This window comes from Aquila chrysaetos, chromosome 24, assembly GCF_900496995.4.
Source record: "Aquila chrysaetos chrysaetos chromosome 24, bAquChr1.4, whole genome shotgun sequence".
NCBI classification, from domain to species: domain Eukaryota; kingdom Metazoa; phylum Chordata; class Aves; order Accipitriformes; family Accipitridae; genus Aquila; species Aquila chrysaetos.
Genome location: NC_044027.1, coordinates 18656593 through 18674877, shown reverse-complemented (window position 1 = coordinate 18674877; position 18285 = coordinate 18656593). Strand labels below are relative to the sequence as shown.

Here is an 18285-nt window from a genome sequence, read left to right as displayed (position 1 = left end):
CACCGTGTCCGCGGTGTGGGTTTTTCCTCAACGATCTTCCTGCCTATGGTGAGACTCCCTCACTTGGGGCGGGTACGGAATCACGCCTTCACCGGTGGGAACAAGTAATGTGCCCAACCCCAAATCTCAGGATTCTGGCTGCGTTGCTCGGTGACGCGCAGCCTCCCCGTCGCTGCCTCGTACCAGCTCCAGCGCTGGTGGAGGGAGCGGGTGGGGGGTAAGAAAGGGGATGAAGTTGGTGTTAATACCCCGTAACTTCACTGCTTGGCATTCTCCAAGCGCTGCCTGGGCCGTGTTCCTGGTGCAGGCAGCAGCTGTGTAACTTGTGCTTCGGAGATCTACCTGCCCTCAGCAGGCAGCGCGGGCAGGCGACCCGCTGCCCAGAGGGCTGAGACTTGATCCCGAGGCTGGGGAAAGGCAGAGGCTGGGCTGAAGTCACCCTGTTCCTCAGCCCATTCTGACTTTGCGGGGCCCAGAGCGCCTGCTCCGTGATTATGGGAGTAGAGAAAGCCGTCAGCGTTCCTGTGTTGTGGCGTGCCGTGGCCGTTACAGCCCTGCATCGCTTTCGGATGCAAATAAAACCCGCGTTGCCCTGTTCCGACCGGCCCTGTGTAGGGGGCCAGACGGCTTTCATGGCTGTGTCCGTGAAAACTCCTACGTGTTTCTTCTGGAGCAGTCGGAGCTCATTCAGACCCCGCCAGCGTGGACGAGCGGCTTAAATTGTCCTTTCTCAGCACTGCTCCTCCGCACTTGTCCGCGTCGCCCCGTCGCTCTGCCTCTGCAGAGCCGAGGACCGAGGGGAGGACGAGCCGGCGGGCCTGGGGCTGAGCTTCCTAGGGGCTTCTCGGGCTTTCTTGCAGCCCCGATGCCTAAACCTAATGTCTTGTATTTATTCTAAAATGGCTTTCATCTGATTTCCCTCTCGGTTAACAATTTAGCTGTCAAAATCAATAACGGCGAGGATCCATCCCCGGCCGCCATCAGCTCACGTTACCGTCCTGCAATTACTCCGTGGTGGAACCGCTGCCGGGGCTTTGCTGGGGAATTATCAGGTTACTAATGAAGCCCGGGCAGAGGCGGGCGGCCCAGACGCCGCGGCGGTGGGCGCGATCCCGGCTGCCGCACCCCAGCCCGCCCCGCGGGGGGCTCGGCGGCCGGTCACGCCGCTGCCCCCGGGGGCCGGCCCGGCCCGTACGCCCCGTCGGGGCGGGCAGCGCCCGTGTAGGCGGGGGAGGACCGGGCCGGACCGGGCCCCCCCCCTCCCCTTCCCCCCGCCCTCCGCCCCCGCGGGCGGTGCCGCTGCCGGTGCCGCCGCAGGTAGCGGGGCCCGGCGGGGCGGGCGGGCGGCCCCCGGGGCGCGGCGGGGGGGGGGCACGGCTTCCTGCCCGGCCCGCGGCCGCCCCCGGCGGGGGAGCGGGGCCGGCGCGGCTCCCTCCCCGCCCTTCCTGCCGGCGGCCGCGGGACGCGCCGCCCGCGGGTACGGAGCGCGGCGGCGGCGGCGGCGGGCGGAGCGGGGCGCGCCCGCCCCATGCACCGGAGCCATGAGGGCGGGCAGCCCCGGGGCCCGGGCCGCCGCGTCCCGGCCGGCGCCGAGGCGGGCAAGGTGAGAGCCGCTGCCGCCGTCGGGGCCGGGAGCGGGGCCGGGCACCCCGGGGAGGGCGCGGGCCGGGGCCGGGGCCGGTACCGGGGCCGGGGCCGGGGCCGCTCGCTGCCTCCCGCGCCCGAAGGGGAGGATTTTCCATCCCGGCGTTTTCTGGGGCGTTTTGTGCTCGGCGGAGGGAGAGGGGGAAGAATTTCGATTTTTAATTACTACCATTAAAAAAATCAAATTTGCAATTCTTTGGGTGGCCTGATGGATTCCCTGATTGACAGCCGGAATTGACACTCTGGGTACCTCTTATCTCGGGCATTTACGGCAATTTCTAATTGCAGGTAGTTTGTGGGGTTTTTTCAGCGCTTTGGCTCGCATGGGAACCGAGCGATTACTTCAAGAGGCCCGGGTTAAGTGCAGGCAGGGAGAGAATTCAATCCACATTCAAATTGCTTCATTAAAGAGACGCAGCTTTTGTTGCAAAGGATTTAAATGGCCACTAGAAAGTTCTTATTTATTGTTTTGAGGCGGTTTATATAGGGTGCCCCGCGCTCGCCCGGCGCATGGAGCCGCAGCCTCCCTCTCCCGCTCTCTCCCGCAAGGTGATGCCGCCGGAGCCGCTGCCCAAGGGGAGCGCCCGCTGCCTCGACCCCCACGCCCGCGCCATGGTAAGCGGGGCCGGGGGGCTGCGGGGACCCACCGGGACGCACCGGGCCGGGCGCTGCGGGGACCCGGCGGGCCGGGGATGCCGGGGGCTGCGGGGACCCGGCGGGACGCTCCGCGTCGGGGCCGCGGGGGGCGGCGGGGCCCCGGCTAACGGCCCCGCGGCGGCTCTGCCCGCAGTCGCAGCCCGATGGGGAGCCGCTGCCCGGCGCTCTGGAGAAGGAGGACGCCCGCTCGGCGCCCAGCACGCCCTCCACGCCGTCCGTCTGCTCCCCGCCATCCTCCTCTTCCTCCACGCCATCGGCCGGCAAGAACGTCTGCTCCAGCTGCGGGCTGGAGATCCTCGACCGGTACCTGCTCAAGGTGAGCGGCGGGGGCGGCGGGCGGCGGCGGGGGGCGGCGGGTGGCCCCGGGTCTCAGCCCCCTTCTCTGCCGCAGGTGAACAACCTCATCTGGCACGTCCGCTGCCTGGAGTGCTCCGTGTGCCGCACCTCGCTGCGGCAGCAGCACAGCTGCTACATCAAGAACAAGGAGATATTCTGCAAGATGGACTACTTCAGGTAGGGGACACGGGCTGGCGGGGCGGGGGCAGCTGCGGGTTGAAACCCCGGCTCCGGGGCGGGGGGCCGGCTGCCGAGGGGTCGGGGCTGCTCCGGCGCTGGCGGGGAGAAGGGTTGAAAAAGCCGCCGGGCTCCCCGGAGCAGCCGGCGGGGAGAGGCGTCCCCTCGGGGCACGGGGAGGAAGGGGATTTGGGGTGCAGCTGCACCACCTCCCGGCGGGGTTTCTGACACCCCCCCAGCCTCGCCGCCGGGGTGCCCGTGCCCCCCAGCCGGGGCTCTGCGGGCCGCCCCCAGCCCCGGTGCCCCTCGGCGCGGCGGGGACTGCGCGGCGGTGAATTGTTCCCTCGCCTGGGGAAACGCTGGTTGAACGGCATTGCCCCGGCTTCTGCCAGGAGGGTAAATGCGGACCTGACGGTCTGCGGTGCCGAACGGCTTTTGGAAACCTCTGTCTGCCGTGTGGCATCCGAAATGCCGAAGCGTCCGTGGCGGGAGTGCGTGAAAAGAACCGAAACAAATTACCGGCACCGCAAGTCCCTGCGGCCGGGCCGGGGCTCGCCGGGTGCCGTCGGGTTCGATCCGGACCTGCACCCCCCGGGGGAGCGTGTCCTGCCGGGAGGCTGTTTCTGGCTTCGACGGTCTTCTGGTTCTAAACCTTAAACCACGAATTTTCCCCCCAAAGAGTGGCGTGAGGGGACGGAGCTCCTCACTGGGTCTTAACTAAACATCAGAGCTCCCCGCTCTGACTTTCCCCATCCCACCAGGATGAGGGAATACTGTTTGCCCCCGGAGGAAGGGGAATCACGGGCAGGAAATGAGAATGACCCCGGCGGGGGGCTCGGGGGGCTCGGCAGCATCCTCCCGCCGCGGCGGAGGGCTCGGGGCTGCCTCCGCGGACAAAGGTGCCGTGGGCAGGGCGTGCTCGGGGGGGGGGCGGCGGGGGGAAATACCTTTGAGATTTCTCCCAGTGTGTTTCACGGAGACGGTCTCCAAATACGTGGTTCTCGGCGGCTCAGCCCCCGTCCCCGCCGGGCCGGCTCCCGCCGCGGGGTGCGCCGCTCCTCGGGCTCCGGGAGGCGGGTGCGGGGGCTGCGGGGAACCGGAGCCGTCCCCGGGGGGCCGCGGCGCTCCGCGTCCCGCCCGGTTGTTGTTGTTGTTGTTATTATTATTATTACTATTATTTTTCGGCTGCTGGTTTTTGGTGATCTTGCCGAAATCTCCTTCGCTCCCGACAGAAAGGTTTGGGGAAGTCCGCGGTGCCCTTGTGCTGCTTCGGGGCACTTTCAGCGCTTTCATTAATTAATAACCGTTCCGATGCCGTTAACGTTGGGTTTTTTTTAAGAGTGGACCTTTCCAAAGGCGGTTTTAAAGTAGCGCCTGGCTCTCTAAATTGCCTTCGAGCAAATAAAGCGAAGAACATCTGTTAAAAATGAACCTCTTTAGCTAGAAACCCCGGAGGCAGCGGGCGCTCCGCGGGTCTCTGCCCGCCGGCACCGGGGATGCAAAAGGAAAACTAAAACGAAAATGGCTGAAGGCGCCGCGGGACCCCCCCAGTTCCTGGGCGGCTGGGGCGGGGGGGCTCCCGGACCGCGCTTCGCACTTGCCTTTTGCATAAAAAGATGGGGGGGTGTGTGGTTTGGGAGTTTTCAGTTTGTTTTTTGGTTTTGGTTTGGGTTTTGGTTTTGGTTTTTTTTTTTTGGTGAAACGCCGTGCGGCGGAGGAGGCAGCGCTCGGAGCCGGGCGGGAGTGGGGACCCCCCCCGCAGCCCCCGGGTCCGTGGGGCTCCCGGTGACCCTCGGCCGAGCCCCGGGCCGGCCCCGCTGCGGTGTCCGCGGGGGGCAGCGGGCGGGGGTCGCTCCCGCCGTCTACCGAGGGCGGCCGCGGCGGAACCCGCCGGGTCGAGCCGCGCCGTCGGTGCCGGTCTGCGGCCGGGAGCCGCTCGCCGGGGCCGGGGCGGGTCGGGGCTGACCACCACCACCCCCCCGCCCCGGCTGCCCCCTGGCAAACCCGGCTCGGGGGCCGCTCGCCCGGCCCCGGTCCCCTCCTGCGCTCGCCCGGCTCCCGGGAGCATCCCGGCCCGCAGCCTGGTGAGCCCGGGACAGCCGGGACCCGGCACTCAGCAAAGGAAAAACCTGACTCTTGAGATGGTGGGTTTTGTTTTGGTTTTTTTTTTTTAATTTATTATTTGCTGCAGATGAAGTGTGAGGGTTCTTTTTTTTAAGAGCAAAGCAGAAAACGCATCTTGACACGTGCGGGTCTTTGGAGCCAAGGCGGATGGGAAGGGGCGGTGGGATGCGCTCTGCCTTGGAGCACACGGCGGCTTTTATCCTACCAGCGCTAATTCCCCGGGAGCCGGGGCTGTTCGCGGGCAGCCGGGGCTGGGGGGCCGTCAGGCGTGGGGCCGTCCACGGGCACTGCCCCGCTGCTGGGCAGGCACAGCTGCCCACCGGTGAGCGCATTCAGGCCTGGTCTGTCCGACCTTCCCTTCGCCATTCGCATGAGGGGCTGCGTAAATGCTGGCGCTGCCGCGGCTCCGTGGCCTTGTGTGTGTTTTTAAGCAAATGCTGTTTCCTGTGTCTTGTCAAATAATTGCATTTGGCATCCAGGGTTCCAGCGCTTCGAGGAGGACCAAATTAAAATTGGAGCTCATTGAGCAGGACATAGTGTTCTCGGGCAATGCGAGGGCTGCTCATGGCCAAGCTCCCACGGCTCCGGTCGCAGGGAGGCCCGGTGTGATCCCAGTGTGATTCCCACAGCACCCCGCTGTGACCCCGAGGCTCCCTGCCTCGCTGGGCAGCCCTTAGGCACATGAGTGCAGGGTCACCGATCCCGGCGTGTGTCCCTGGGGGCTGGGACAGCAAGAGACCAGCGGGTGAGCCAGCACCAAAAGCTCAGCTACGGCCCAGGTGGCCTCCGTCACCCCTCGCGGTTGTGCCCCGCTGGGATGATGCTCCCGCTCGAGCACTGCCGTGGCTCGGCATGGAGGTGGACTCGCTGCGGCAACCCGCTGCCGGTCTGCTGTGCGATTTGGGGTGATGTGTGGAAGCCGCAGCTGACTCTGGGGGCTGTGTTTGGGGCTTCCTACAGAGGACTCATGAGGTGACAGGAATGTTTGGAGCTGTGGGTGGCCCTGGGCGCTGGTCGTCCCTTGCCCCATCCCCACGGGCAGGGATGGACAGCAGGGCTCAGGGAGCCGCGGCACCCGGGTACGAGCAACGTATGAGAGCCAGGACGCACCAGGGTGTCCTCCCGCCTCTGCTCTTCCCGTGCCCCAGATGTTGCGGCCGCCCCTGGAGGAGGCGTGATGAGTGTCTCTGGAATGAGTCTCTCTGGGATGAGTCTTTCCCGGTAATGTCGTTGGCAGTTTCCATCTCCCAGAGCAAACCGTTGTGGAGAGCCGGCAGCATCCGCTCAACCGACCACAAACTACGCGCAGGGCCTGAGCCGATGGCTCCGGCAGATGTTGGTGATGCCCCGGCCTGTGTTGCAGTGCTGGGCTCGGAGAAAGTCTCCGGCTCTGCGTCTCCTGCTGCAGTGTGGCCCCGTCCCTGTCCCCGCCAGGCGGGTGGCAGGAGCCGTGGGGTGCCCCTCGCCTGGTGCTCTGCCACCCTGAGCAGACAGGGCTCTTTGGACTCTCACTGCCCCGTGAGCTTGGTGAACTAAAGTCTATTTTATTTTTGAGCTGTTATTTCCAGTGCCGACGGGTCAGGGCAGCCTGCTTGCAGGCGTTTCTCTCCCTGTTCCTGCGTTGCTTGCGGTGATGGTCTCTGTTGGGTTGACAGCGGGTGCCCATGCCCAGCCCCAGCTCAGCGTGGCTTCTGTAAAACCTGATCGCTGCGGATGGTGCCGGAGGCAGGTGTTGGCCGAGAGCCACAGGCACAGCATCGGCGGTTGCCGGTGCCGCAGCCTGAGCAGTCCCTGTGCTCGCGTCTGGCTGCCGAGCCTCAGCCTCTCGCCGGGCGCTGCTTGTGCCGTGGCTCTGCAGGGGACAGCGGTGTCAGCCCCTGCCTGCGCTGGCTGCTGCGGCCCCCCCGAGCCCCCGTGCCCTCAGCAGCCCCTGCCCTGCTCCCTGGGAACTGCCACCAACCTGGGGGTCCCGCCTGGCCCTGGGGGGACACCGTGAAGTGGGTCTGGGGCCACCTGGGTGTCTCCCCCAGATCCCAGCTGGTGTGTGATGGGGATGTGTGATCTTTCCTGTGTGGTGCCCTGTGCCTCAGTTTCCCCTCTGTCCCAGAGACGTCGGGAAGTGCCTGTCCCCGGGCCGTGTTCCCCCCCCCCCCCCCCAGCAAGCTGTGATTCAAGCGGGGAGCAGCGATTACCACGTGCTATTAGCTTGGTAAGCCTGCCCCTCGTTTGATACCATTCAGCAAGTACGACTGTTTACATAGCACATTGTTCAAAGTAATTCAATTTACAGGAATGATCTTTACTTCTAAATAAAAAATTAATACAGTTCTTTTGTTTGTGCATTTATATAAACTAGCTGGCACAAAGTCAGTTTACAATGTTCCCATCTGAAGTAAATTAGTGAAGTCTCTTAGCTAGGTCTCTGTATAATTTCAGCACAGAAATGTCCTCTCTGAAGCAGCGTTTTTGGGGTTTTTTTTTTGGTCAGCTATGGTCAGGCTGAAAAACTTAAACCTTTCTTTTCCTCCCAAATAGTTTTGAAATTAGTAATTCCATCACAGGACGGTCTTTCTGCATCTCGTTGAGCCCACGGCGGGCAGCAGCTCTGCAGCGTGGGGTCGGCGCCCGTTGGCTGTGGTGGGCTGACCTGGGCTCTTCCACCACCCGTCTGTGGCGGCCGGGGCTGCTCTGGCCGACCGAAACCGAGTGGCTTGCGGTGCGGGGTGTCTCCTGCCATTTGGTGTGGTCATCCCTCCTCGGTGTTTTGTGCCTGCGCTGATCGATGCTGGAGCTGCTCGGGCAGGGACGGCAGCAGCTCCGCTCCCCGGCCAGCGCGGGGGTCGGGAGCACGCAGGCCCCGGCTGCGGTGGGGGGCCGGGTGGGAGCCCCCGGGAGCCGGAGGCAGCGGTGGCTGGTGCGCCGGGGGTGTGCGGGGAAGCTCAGCGGCTGCAATCAGGGCTGTGTCGGAGCCAGCATCAGCTCTGTGGCGACAGAGGAGATGCTCGCTTCTCCCCTGCTGCTCTTGCTGCTCATTGCATTTATTTTTTTAAGCAGCAGTAATACTAAAATGCAGAAGCCAAACCAAGGCTGCGCCTGACCCTGCCTGTGCTGCAGGCAGCACCTCCCGGCAGGCGCCGACCCGGGGTTGCAGGGCCGCGGGGCCACGTCTGCTGCTCCCCGTGAATCGCCCACCCTCAGCCAGCAGCATCCCGGCAGAAATGGTTTTTTTCAGAAGTGCGCAAAACGCCCGGCGCAGGGATCCTGGCCATCTTGTTGCCTCTTCGTTGCGCTGAGCTACTTTCCAGCGTAACTCACATAGGCGCGATCATCGTCCTCTTGCAGCGAGGAGACTCCTCGTAGGAGGAAAAAGCAGATGCATGCGCCTGTACGTGTGAGGAGAAAACACATGTTTTGATTTATGGCAACGGGAGAGAACCAGCTCTGACACAGTTTCCATCCGAGTCTCACACTGACTGTTATCAAAATAAAAAGCCCACGGGCTTGGAAGCTGAATCACGGCGCTGCGTCACCTCAGCCCCTTGGCCGCATCTGGCGCCGCGGGGCCGGGGCGAGTCAACGCCCCGCTCCTGCCCGCGCCGCTGCCCGCGCTGCCCTGCCGCCGGGGATCGGCACCGGTGGGGAGGTTTCACTGCAGCTCTTTCCCTGCGTGGGTGTTGGGGGGGTTTGAGCTGGATGGGGCGAGCGATGGGGCCAGCAGCAGCGCCCGCGCCCCGGCGTCGTGCTGCCTGCCCTCACCCTTGCCCGCCCTCATCCTGCCTCTTCTCCTCCCGCAGCCGGTTTGGTACAAAGTGCGCCCGCTGCGGCAGGCAGATCTACGCCAGCGACTGGGTGCGGCGAGCGCGGGGCAACGCCTACCACCTCGCCTGCTTCGCCTGCTTCTCCTGCAAGCGGCAGCTCTCCACCGGCGAGGAGTTCGGTTTGGTGGAGGAGAAGGTGCTGTGCCGGATTCACTACGACACCATGATAGAGAACCTCAAGCGAGCGGCGGAAAACGGTACGCAGCCCCAGCGCCGCGGTCGCGGCCTCGCTCCGGGGACCGTGCGGGGCCGTCCCTGTCCCACGCGCTGACCCCCATCAAAGGGTGCCGGGGTTGGTCCCGTCGTCACCAAAAGGGGACGATGGATGGCCCTGGGGAGGCTTGAGCGCGAGGCCCTGGGCTGGCAGAGGGCTCGTGGGGGTGGCCAACGTGCCGGCAGCACCCGCGGCTCGTGGCAGACCCATGTGCCGCAGGCAATGCCGGGGACGAGGCCCTGGTCCCGCGCAGCCCGATGTGCAGTGCGTGAGGAAGCCGCTGGGATTTTGAGGCTGTGAGTCACAAATCTAGAAGGTGGGAAAGCTGGCGATCCGACAAAACCTTCCCCTCATTTTCCACCCGCCCTGCCCGCCTGGGGACGTGCCGCTCCCAGCTGGACCGCGCCGCACGCTGCTGTCCCCGCCGCCAGCAGCTGGCCAGCCTCTGCTTTCCCGATCGAGTCGGTGACACCGAGGTCACGCAGCACCGCAGCTCCTGTCCCTTTGAGCCCGGCCCCATCCTCCTGCGTGGCAGCGGGCAGAGGGATGCTCGGAGCAACAAATCGGCGGGGTTAGTCTGAAGCGGTGCACAGGGAGGCCAGGCAGTGCCGGGGGCTGTCCTGCGTTGGAAAGCACCTGAGCTACGTTGATACGGCAGCAACCGCAGCTCAGGGGAGCAGGCAACCCCCTGGGCTCGGTGCCGCGGGAGCTCGGCCATGCCCGGGGCAGGAGGGAGCCTGGCCGGGTCCTGCCCACGCGCTGGGGCTGAGGCCGGGTTCGTCTCTCTCCCGCGCTTGTGCCGGTGGGGAATGACGGCTGTGGCGGATTCGAGGCTGTTTGCTTTTAACACGTGGGCGCTGCACCGGGCGAGGGAAGGGTGCCCAGGGATGCTGTGCGGTTGCAGAGTCACTGAGGGAAGTGCCCAGGGCCGCCTTCCCACCGGTCCCGTGCCTGGGACCCTCCTGGGGCTGGGGCTGGGCCGGGGCATTGCCCCCGGCCGGGAGCAGGGCTCCAGCCCTCTGTGCCCCTTGCTAGCACTTGGTGGGCATGAGGAGGCAAACGTCATGTCCTGGCCCGTGCAGCATGTGGAAACCATTAACAACCTGACATGAAAATAATGTGTTTCTGTTTACAGCGTTTGAGTAAGAGGATGAAAACAGAGTGCCCGGTCGGGTTGGGAGGGTCTCGGCTTGGGACACGGCTGGCAGCATGTTGGTCCATATGGTTGGCTGCTGCAGAGGTGCGAGCAAGGCAGCGGGGAGCAGGGATGGAGGGGGAGAAGGCACATGGCCTGAGGAGCAGGCTGGTGCGAAGATGGTAGGGTCTGGCGCCGAGGGGTCCCGCAGAGCTGTTACCCCAGCCGAGGGCTGGAGCGGTGGGTTTGCCGCTGCTCCTAAGGACCTGCTGGTGTGGGCTGAGCCCCGCGGTGTCAGGGCAGGGCTGGGGCACGTGGTGAGTGTCCTGCATGGGTACCAGTGTCCAAGTGTCCCCTGGTTTTGAGAAGGGGATGGGATTGCTTTGGAGAACGGCAGTTGCTGCAGAGTTGGAGAGCTACGGTCCCCCCCCTCCAGTAATTACCCAGCAATTTCTTCTGCACATGAGGTTTTACATACAAGAAAAATAAACAGATGTTGCTGAAGTCAGAGTCCCATTCATCATCCGAAAAGAACAAGTCAAACTATATGAGAAAGTCCTTCAACTCAAGCCAAGACAATCACAGCCCGGTCCAGCTTGCAGAGCGAGTGCCGGGTTGTACAGGCGCATCCTGGGAGCGGGGCGAGCGCCAGCCCCGCGCAGGCATCCTCCCTCATCCATCACTCGTCAGTGCTTGACCAGCACTGCCGAGAACAGCCGGGCCGGGTACAACAAGGGCTGCAGCAGGGACCCCAGTGAGGAACGAGGGACCCCAGCTCCGGCCACCCTCCCTGCAGGCTCCGTAGCTGTGTGAGCATGGCTGGGCTCACCCCGACACCGTGCTTGGCAAGTGGGTGGACAGTCGCCCCTGGCACGTCTCCCTTAGTGTGGTTGCTGCTCAGAGGGTGGGCACCCCAAGTCCATGGGGACGGTGCTGCTCCTGCTGCTGCTCCGTGACCCAGGAGGAGGAGGAGGTAGGGGTGCCGGGAGGTTTTGGGGCCAGGGAGAGGAGCGAAGAGCCCAAATGCTCTGAGCAAATGAAACGACTGTTGGAGGCAGTGCCTGCAGGGGAAGACGGGGTCGCGGGGAGCAGTGTGGGGCAGGAGTGATGGATGTCTGTGAGCCCGGCAGAGGCAGGGTCCCCTTCTGAGCTGCTCCCTGGAGGATGTGGCCAAGCAGCGACAGCGAGTCAGGGCCAGCGGGACATCAGCGCTTTCCTTCGCACACCGCCTTGACGTCCACGTTCCCGCTGCCATCTCCCCATCCCTCATTCCCCTTAGCTTCCACCAACTTGCTGCATTTTTTCTTAATTCAACAGTAAACTCTTCAGGGCCGGTGGTGTCTCCTTCCCAGGGCGTGGAGGGGCTCAGCAGCCCGGGGCAGCTCCCGAGTGGCAGTGCCGGCTCTGCTCTTTCTCCTACTGCTTGCAGCAAGGGATGCTGTGGATGCCCCACGCTGCGATGCCAGGCGTGTTGTCCCCCGGTCGAGCGGCCGTTGCACGCGGGGCCGGCAGGCAGGCAAGCAGACTTTCTGACCTGCGGCACACGGGGCTTCTCTCTCTTGTAGGCAATGGGATCACGCTGGAGGGGGCTGTGCCCTCGGAGCAGGACAGCCAGCCGAAGCCGGCCAAGAGGGCCCGCACCTCCTTCACCGCCGAGCAGCTGCAGGTAGCGGGGCTGGGCCGGGGGGGGGCCGGAGGGGCTGCGGCTCCCCGGCCTCATCCTGACCCCCTCTCTCCTCTCCCCACCCCAGGTTATGCAGGCACAGTTTGCTCAGGACAACAACCCCGACGCACAAACGCTTCAGAAGCTGGCGGACATGACGGGGCTGAGTCGGAGAGTCATTCAGGTGAGGGGCGGCCAGGGGTGGGCAGGGCGCAGGCACCATCGGCCGAGCAGCCCCAAGCAGGGCCGAGGGAGGGGGTGCACCAAAAGCCTGGTGCTAGACAGGGCTCACATCCCCGTAGCCCCTCGCTCCCGCGGATCGACCCTCGGACTTGCGGCATCCAGCAGCTCCGTGTTGCCTCACTGGCGTGTCGGCTTCATCGGCTCCGGTAGCGATGCCAGCACTGTCTTTCCTCTGTCTCACTCATGGGTTTTCTGGGTTTTTTTCCCCTCTTATGATGCAATGAAAAACAACCCATACAGCCCCAGCCAGTCCCAATAAAGCTGCCGTTAGCACACAGTCCCAGAGCTCAGTGCTCTGCCCTGACAGCAGGCACGGGCAGCGCGGGTGCTTCCCCAGCAGTCGGCAGCCGTCCCCGCTGTGAGCAGGCAAGGTTGGTTCACTTCGGGAAGCGTTGGGATCGAGAATTTTAAAGAAAAAGGGGTTTTTCAGCCCCAGGGGACGTGGTGGCAGGGAAGTCCCCACTGCTGTGCTGTGCAGGAGGGGAGGGAGAGCAGTGCCGTAGGGATTGAGAAATGCCCCCTCTGCAAATCCCAGCTCGCCGTCTCCGTAGACAGCCCAGCTTTGCCCCTCGGTGACATTTATACTCTTCACTTTAATGTTCTGCTGACATACTTTCTGCATACAATAAAAACATGAGTGATTAAAATAAATTTGGAGCTTTCGTCCAGGATTGTTTTGCCAATGACACATTTAAATTTCGTGTGTGAAAATCTGGCTTGAGCCTCAGTTATTGAGATTCTTCATTTAGCTAAAGATCAAGCAGTCTGCACACTGAGCTATTTTTTATGTGGATATTTTTTAAAGGCGCTTTGAACAGGAAACAATTTGTCAAATGCTACGACTGTTTCCTTCTCTGTGGTCCAGCGTGCTCAGCCTGAGAGCTGATCTTTGCTCAGCCTTGGAGAAGATTTTTCCTCCCAGCTATCTTTCAAAAATTAAAGCATAAGAAAGAAATCACCACATTAGCATAAAAAAAAACCCCCTTCCACGCATGTTTTAACTCTAGGATGTAATCCCCTAACTATTCCTTTAATTAAAAGCAGTGAGATATGGTCAGAAGGCTCATACCTGCTGCTCATATGGACTTGGGCTGTGTCCCACCACAGTACCCTCCTTTCTCAGCTTTAATGTTCTGCTGATGTGGTTCTTGAATATGATAAACCACAAGTGATTAAAACAATATTGTTTTCATCGTCCCTAAAGTCACATCTCCTAGTCTAAGCTTTTATTCAGTTTTGTCTCCCCTTGTCTCTTGCCTTGCAATGCTCGTGCATTTCCCAGCTGATCTCAGCTGTGTTTTTAGGCCAGGCTAGCTGGGGTTGAAGGTTAAAATCTAAATAAGACCTTGAAAGGTGCTCCCGTTGTTTACAGTGGAAGCCGTGCAGGTACAAAGCTTTGCATATGCAGGGATGGATGAACCCAGCCAAAGCTCGGGTACAGGGGGTGTTTCTGCCTGGCTGCTCCCCCGGCCAGTACCGTGCTGTTACCAAAGCCCTTTGAGCCCCTTTCACAGCCCTTCGAGCTCAGGGAGCAGCTTGCTGTTAAAATTATTTTAGTGTGGGAGGGAATAATGTGATCATTAATGTGAGTTTCTGCATCACCTGGTCAGGGTGTTTCACTCAGTGACTCCTGCGACAAGCTTGAAAGTTTTGATTACCCTAATAAAGAACGGCATTGGTTTCGACCAAGACAAATCAATAGTACAGATGCCACTTCAGGCACCCTAATGTCTGTACTGTCTTGAGACAAAACTCTTGCTCTAGTGAGTGTAAAACAAAGCTATGGAAGCTGGTGGAATGCTGGTGAGGTATTTCAGCGTGCAGATTTCTAAATTTGATTGCTTTTTTTTTAAAAACTTGGAAGAGACACCTATCATAGGGTCTTGGTGAAGGACCAGGCTTCAGATCAATTGTCTCTCCATTGACACGGGGTTTGCTGCTTTTGTTTCAGGTTTGGTTTCAAAACTGCAGAGCCCGCCATAAAAAACACACCCCGCAGCACACGGTGCCACCCTCGGGAGCCCCCCCATCCCGCATCCCTTCCTCGCTCTCTGATGACATTCACTACTCGCCCTTCAGCAGCCCGGAGCGGGCCCGGATGGTGACGCTGCACGGATACATAGAAAGTAAGTGCCGGGTCGCGGGGCTCCGGCAGTGGGGTGCTCGGGGACGGCAGGGCAGTGGGGTGCTCCCCGGGAGCAGGGGGTAGCACCACGGCACAGAGCGCCGTCAAAAACGCTCGTGTACTGCGGGTGCACGGCTGGTGCCCATGCTGCTCCTCCTCCTCGTGGTCTGATGAACTTTGTCTTTGGGATTTTCTGAAGGCCCGTTTACGAGGAAGCCCCAGATGAGAGAAGGAGGGGAGAGGGAGCTGCTGCAGCCTCTTTCCCTCCATACCTCATTCCCAGGAAAGTCACTGCCTGGGTTTTACCAGACTGGTTCTTGGCCCTCCTTGTGTTTTCTTTGTCATGGAGAAGAGGCGAGAATGTGCTCTGTTGAGCTCGGTGGTCAAGTGGTCTCCTTCCTGCTCAGAAGATCAGAGTTGCTTTCTCTAACAGTTGCCACGTGCCGATGAATCATTTGCGAGTGGCGGGCAGCTTTGGTCATGCCTGGACGGAGGTTTTGGCTCCGTGACTCTTGCGAGGCTTCTCCCCTCCCTCGCCCACGCAGGCTGTAGTAAAATGTGGCTCCTGCTGTGCCTCTGCCTGATCCACCGGGCACCACTTCTTCCACGCGTGTCCCGAGCTGCTCCCTGGTGGAAGCCTGACCGTGCCGGTTGGAGGGCGTGTGTTGTTTGTAGTAACAGAGGCTGAAGCCTCTTCTCATCCACAGGTCAGGTACAGTGTGGACAAGTGCACTGTAGACTTCCCTACACTGCTCCACCAGTGCACCTCAAAGCAGACATGGAAGGACCACTATCTAATAGGGGTGAGAAGGTAATTGTAGTCCCTGTTTCAGGCTTTGGGGCCAAACTTCAACTGTAGCAAAGATTTTTGTGTAACATCATTGCCACTGCCGTCTCTTGTCAGCATCACTGCTTCTCCATGATCTCTGGCAGCTGCCGCCCACTCATGTGTCTTTTCTTAATTTTGGTGGCCCTAGATTGATGTACCAACTGTTGGTCAAAATGGCATCACTTTGTTCTTCACTAAATACCCCTCGTTGTTGTGATGTGCTGAGATGCTGTGCCTGCATTCACGGAAGGCTTTTGACACCCTCCTGCCTGAACTCCTCTCTCTGGTTTCTCCCCTTCCCGTGTGCAATGAGCTCCGTTCTCCCGCTCCGTTCCTCAGCTGCCTGCACACATTGTCGGTGCGAACAGCAACTGGCTGTTAACAACAGAGCAGGGGGGACCTTTCGCATGTGCTAACTTTCTGGTTTTCTATGAGTTAATAAGAAAGATTCATTTCTTGGGGATTCCAGTATTGCTTAAAAAAATAACAACTGGCTGTTACAATATCTGAAGCAGGAATGTTGTTTCACAATGTCTGGCCAGGAAACAATATTGCATGTTGATATTTTTCTGTTCAGCACTTAAAGTATCTGTCTGTTCTAACACACAGCTTACTTGGGGGCAAGACTTCTGAAACGTGGTTAGGCTCATAAGATTTTATTTAGGCTCCCAGTTTAAGTGACTTCATTTTGAGGAAACACTGAGCCTTTGGCAACTCTTACTGGTTTTAGCTTTTGTCTTTACTGTTAGAAGTTCTCAGCATCTCTTCAAATCTCTCCCTATTCAGTGCAGCAACGATAGCTTATTGAGGTCTGTTTTGATAAGCACAAGCAGAGGGGCACAGCAAAGTTACTTTTTCAGTCTAAATGCTACCATTTTGTCATGCACAGCAAGCTGGAGAGTTTTCAGAAAATATTACACAGTCCTGGTGCCGTCGTTCAGGGAAACTTCACTGCAGCAAGTAGCTCCTGTGATTTAAGTGCAATTACTGGCTCGCAGCTGTTGCAGAACTGGGTTCTCAGGACACAGAGCTGCCCCCCAACCAGCTCCTTTGCCAAACAATCACTTGCATGTTGAATTCCTGAAACCTGAAGCAGCCTCTTTTTCCACATCCAAAATTTTTTAAGAGCAGTGATAGCTGAGATCCTGGGAAAACACATGTAAACGCTAAGTCTCTGTTTCCCTCTGCGCATGGGGCACCCCCCCCACACTCCTCTCGGGGTACCCAGCGCAGCGGCTGTGGGAGAGCCGAGTTGTGACCAGCTCAGCGGCTGCTCCCCCTGACTGATGGCAAGGACAGATGCTGTATTTGCAGAGCAGCGAGGTGTAGTGGTTTGAGGGAAGCCTGTGCTGGTTAGCAAGTGAGGTGGATAGAGTAAGGACCGTTGGTAATGGTCTTCATCTTTCTTGGTAGCTGCCGTATCACAGAAGAAATAAATTAAATACTGGTTTCAGTGTGTTGCCCAGTATGATATGGTTTCACAGCTAAAGGCGTGCCCGGAGGTGCACCTCTCTCTCAGGCTGTGTGCTGCCATAGTCCTGTCACCTCCCGCCTGGGCTTCTCGGCTGCTGCGCGTGCCTTCCCCGACCGGCTCCCTTCCATGGGCAGGGCTGGCGGCTCCCGGGCAGACGGTGGTTCCAGAGAGGGTTTTCCCATTGGGAAGCGGCTGCCACAGCAGGGCACATGTCTGTTCTGTTGGTCCCTGAAAACACATTTGCATTGTGAGGGCTGTCTGTCTCTGAAAGCAGCTAACGCTCGATTCCCGTTTTTCCCACTAGGTCATCCTCTTTCAGTACTGACTGCGCGAACTCTTCCTCATCTGCCCATGGCGCTACCAGCACCACTGCCCCTCAGCCGCTGAAACACAGCGTCCAGCCCAAGGCAACTGTTATCAGTCATGCAGGAGAAACTCAGATCCAGCATTCTCAGTTATTTCCATTGACCAGCACCTAACATCCACTATTATTTCTCCAGCGACACTCTGTGTATGTGTGTGTTGAGTGCAGAGTTACATTTTTCACTTGTTTCTTGTGGACTTGTAGAATGACCGTGAGTCTCTCCAAGGCAATGCCAGACACAGTCAAAATTAGTGACTCTACTGTGCTTGCAAATCTTGCTCCCAAACCCATGGGAATATGAACAAACCAGAACATGCTGAGTCTCAGGGGGGGGTCGATGATCACCCCTGAACATAATGGAAGGAGGAATTTACGTGGTTTGGCCTGATTCTCTTTTTGCACCAGTGAAGCGCTGTCGGTTCCCGGACATCCCTCCTTATTTCCACTTGCATGTGTGAAATCTGAAATGGGCTTTTTGGCTCAGCAACTCGATATATACACAGACCTTCCTGAGCCAAACTCGCGGGTAGCTGAGACTCCACTAAGTGGAAAACATGATGCCAGCTGGAAATAGGCAGTTTTTCTTCCTCCTCAAAGTGCTTTAGAATCACATGTCCTTTGATCACTCTAAGGTAAGTAAATCTTAGTGTTTTTCCCCCCATTTTATAGGAGGGGAAACCAAGATGTCCTAAACTGAGTGAGAGGAACCGTGGGGGTTGGTGGCAGAGCCAGGTTTAGCACCCTGAAGTTTTGATTGCTGACTTGTTCTTAGAACACCGAATATCTCTCTCCTCTCACAGCCATCTGCCAAAACTTTTTTTTTTTTATTTTTTACTCTTGTTCTTTATTAACAAGCTACTTTATTTCCTTGGAGTCATATTGGATCACAAATGGGTGATTTCAGAGTGTACCTACACAAAACTCTCAGACACTCCATACTCTGGGACTGGGAATTCCTCAATGGAAGCTGGCTGTAAAGGTGTAGAAATGTTCTGTCCTGGTGTGGACCCAAGTTCAGTCAGTGGAAACAGTGGGGTAGAAACTGGAGACCAGTTAAAAAGGCGAAAACCGCAGTGAGGCCAGTAGGAGCAGTCGCTAGCTGAGTGAGTGGACAGCAAGGTGCTGGCATATTCCCTTACCTGGCAGCAGCGCTCTGATTCCCTCTGCGCTCCTGTTGTTCTCCCTTGCTGCAGCACGGCTGTTGCTCCTGCCAAGTCCTCGGACGACGGCGCAGCCCAGGAGGACTGCTGCCGGCGGGGCAGGCACCGCAGGGCTCAGTGCAACAGCAGAGGAAGTGCTCAGCAGTCTGGCCCCAAATCAGGAAAAAAAACTCCGAAATGATCCTCCATTGACAGTAATAACCAAAAGTAAACAAGTAGCCTTTGCCAGCCCTTCTCAGTTTGCACCAAGCCAAGAGCAGGTCTGTAATGAAACCTCTCTCCATGCAAGCACACGGGTCTGTCTTGCTGCTAAGTGTCTGCG

General features: G+C 59.6%; 1 protein-coding gene across 2 annotated transcripts; it reads left to right on the top strand.

The window, feature by feature from the left end:
- The first annotated feature begins 1505 nt into the window (after positions 1 to 1505).
- LHX6 (LIM homeobox 6) lies at positions 1506 to 16912 on the top strand. 2 transcript variants are annotated; one of them, XM_030000618.1, is made up of 10 exons: positions 1506 to 1603; positions 2194 to 2259; positions 2435 to 2617; positions 2693 to 2814; positions 8733 to 8953; positions 11671 to 11771; positions 11857 to 11952; positions 13963 to 14137; positions 14844 to 14947; positions 16744 to 16912. In XM_030000618.1, the coding sequence occupies exons 1-10, from the start codon at positions 1529 to 1531 to the stop codon at positions 16762 to 16764; spliced, it is 1164 nt and encodes a 387-aa protein (XP_029856478.1). In that variant the 5' UTR covers positions 1506 to 1528; the 3' UTR covers positions 16765 to 16912. The 2 variants fall into 2 exon arrangements, with proteins under 2 accessions (XP_029856478.1, XP_029856477.1); XM_030000617.1 differs by having other exon boundaries at positions 1529 to 1603; positions 2119 to 2259.
- Positions 16913 to 18285: the final 1373 nt, after the last annotated feature.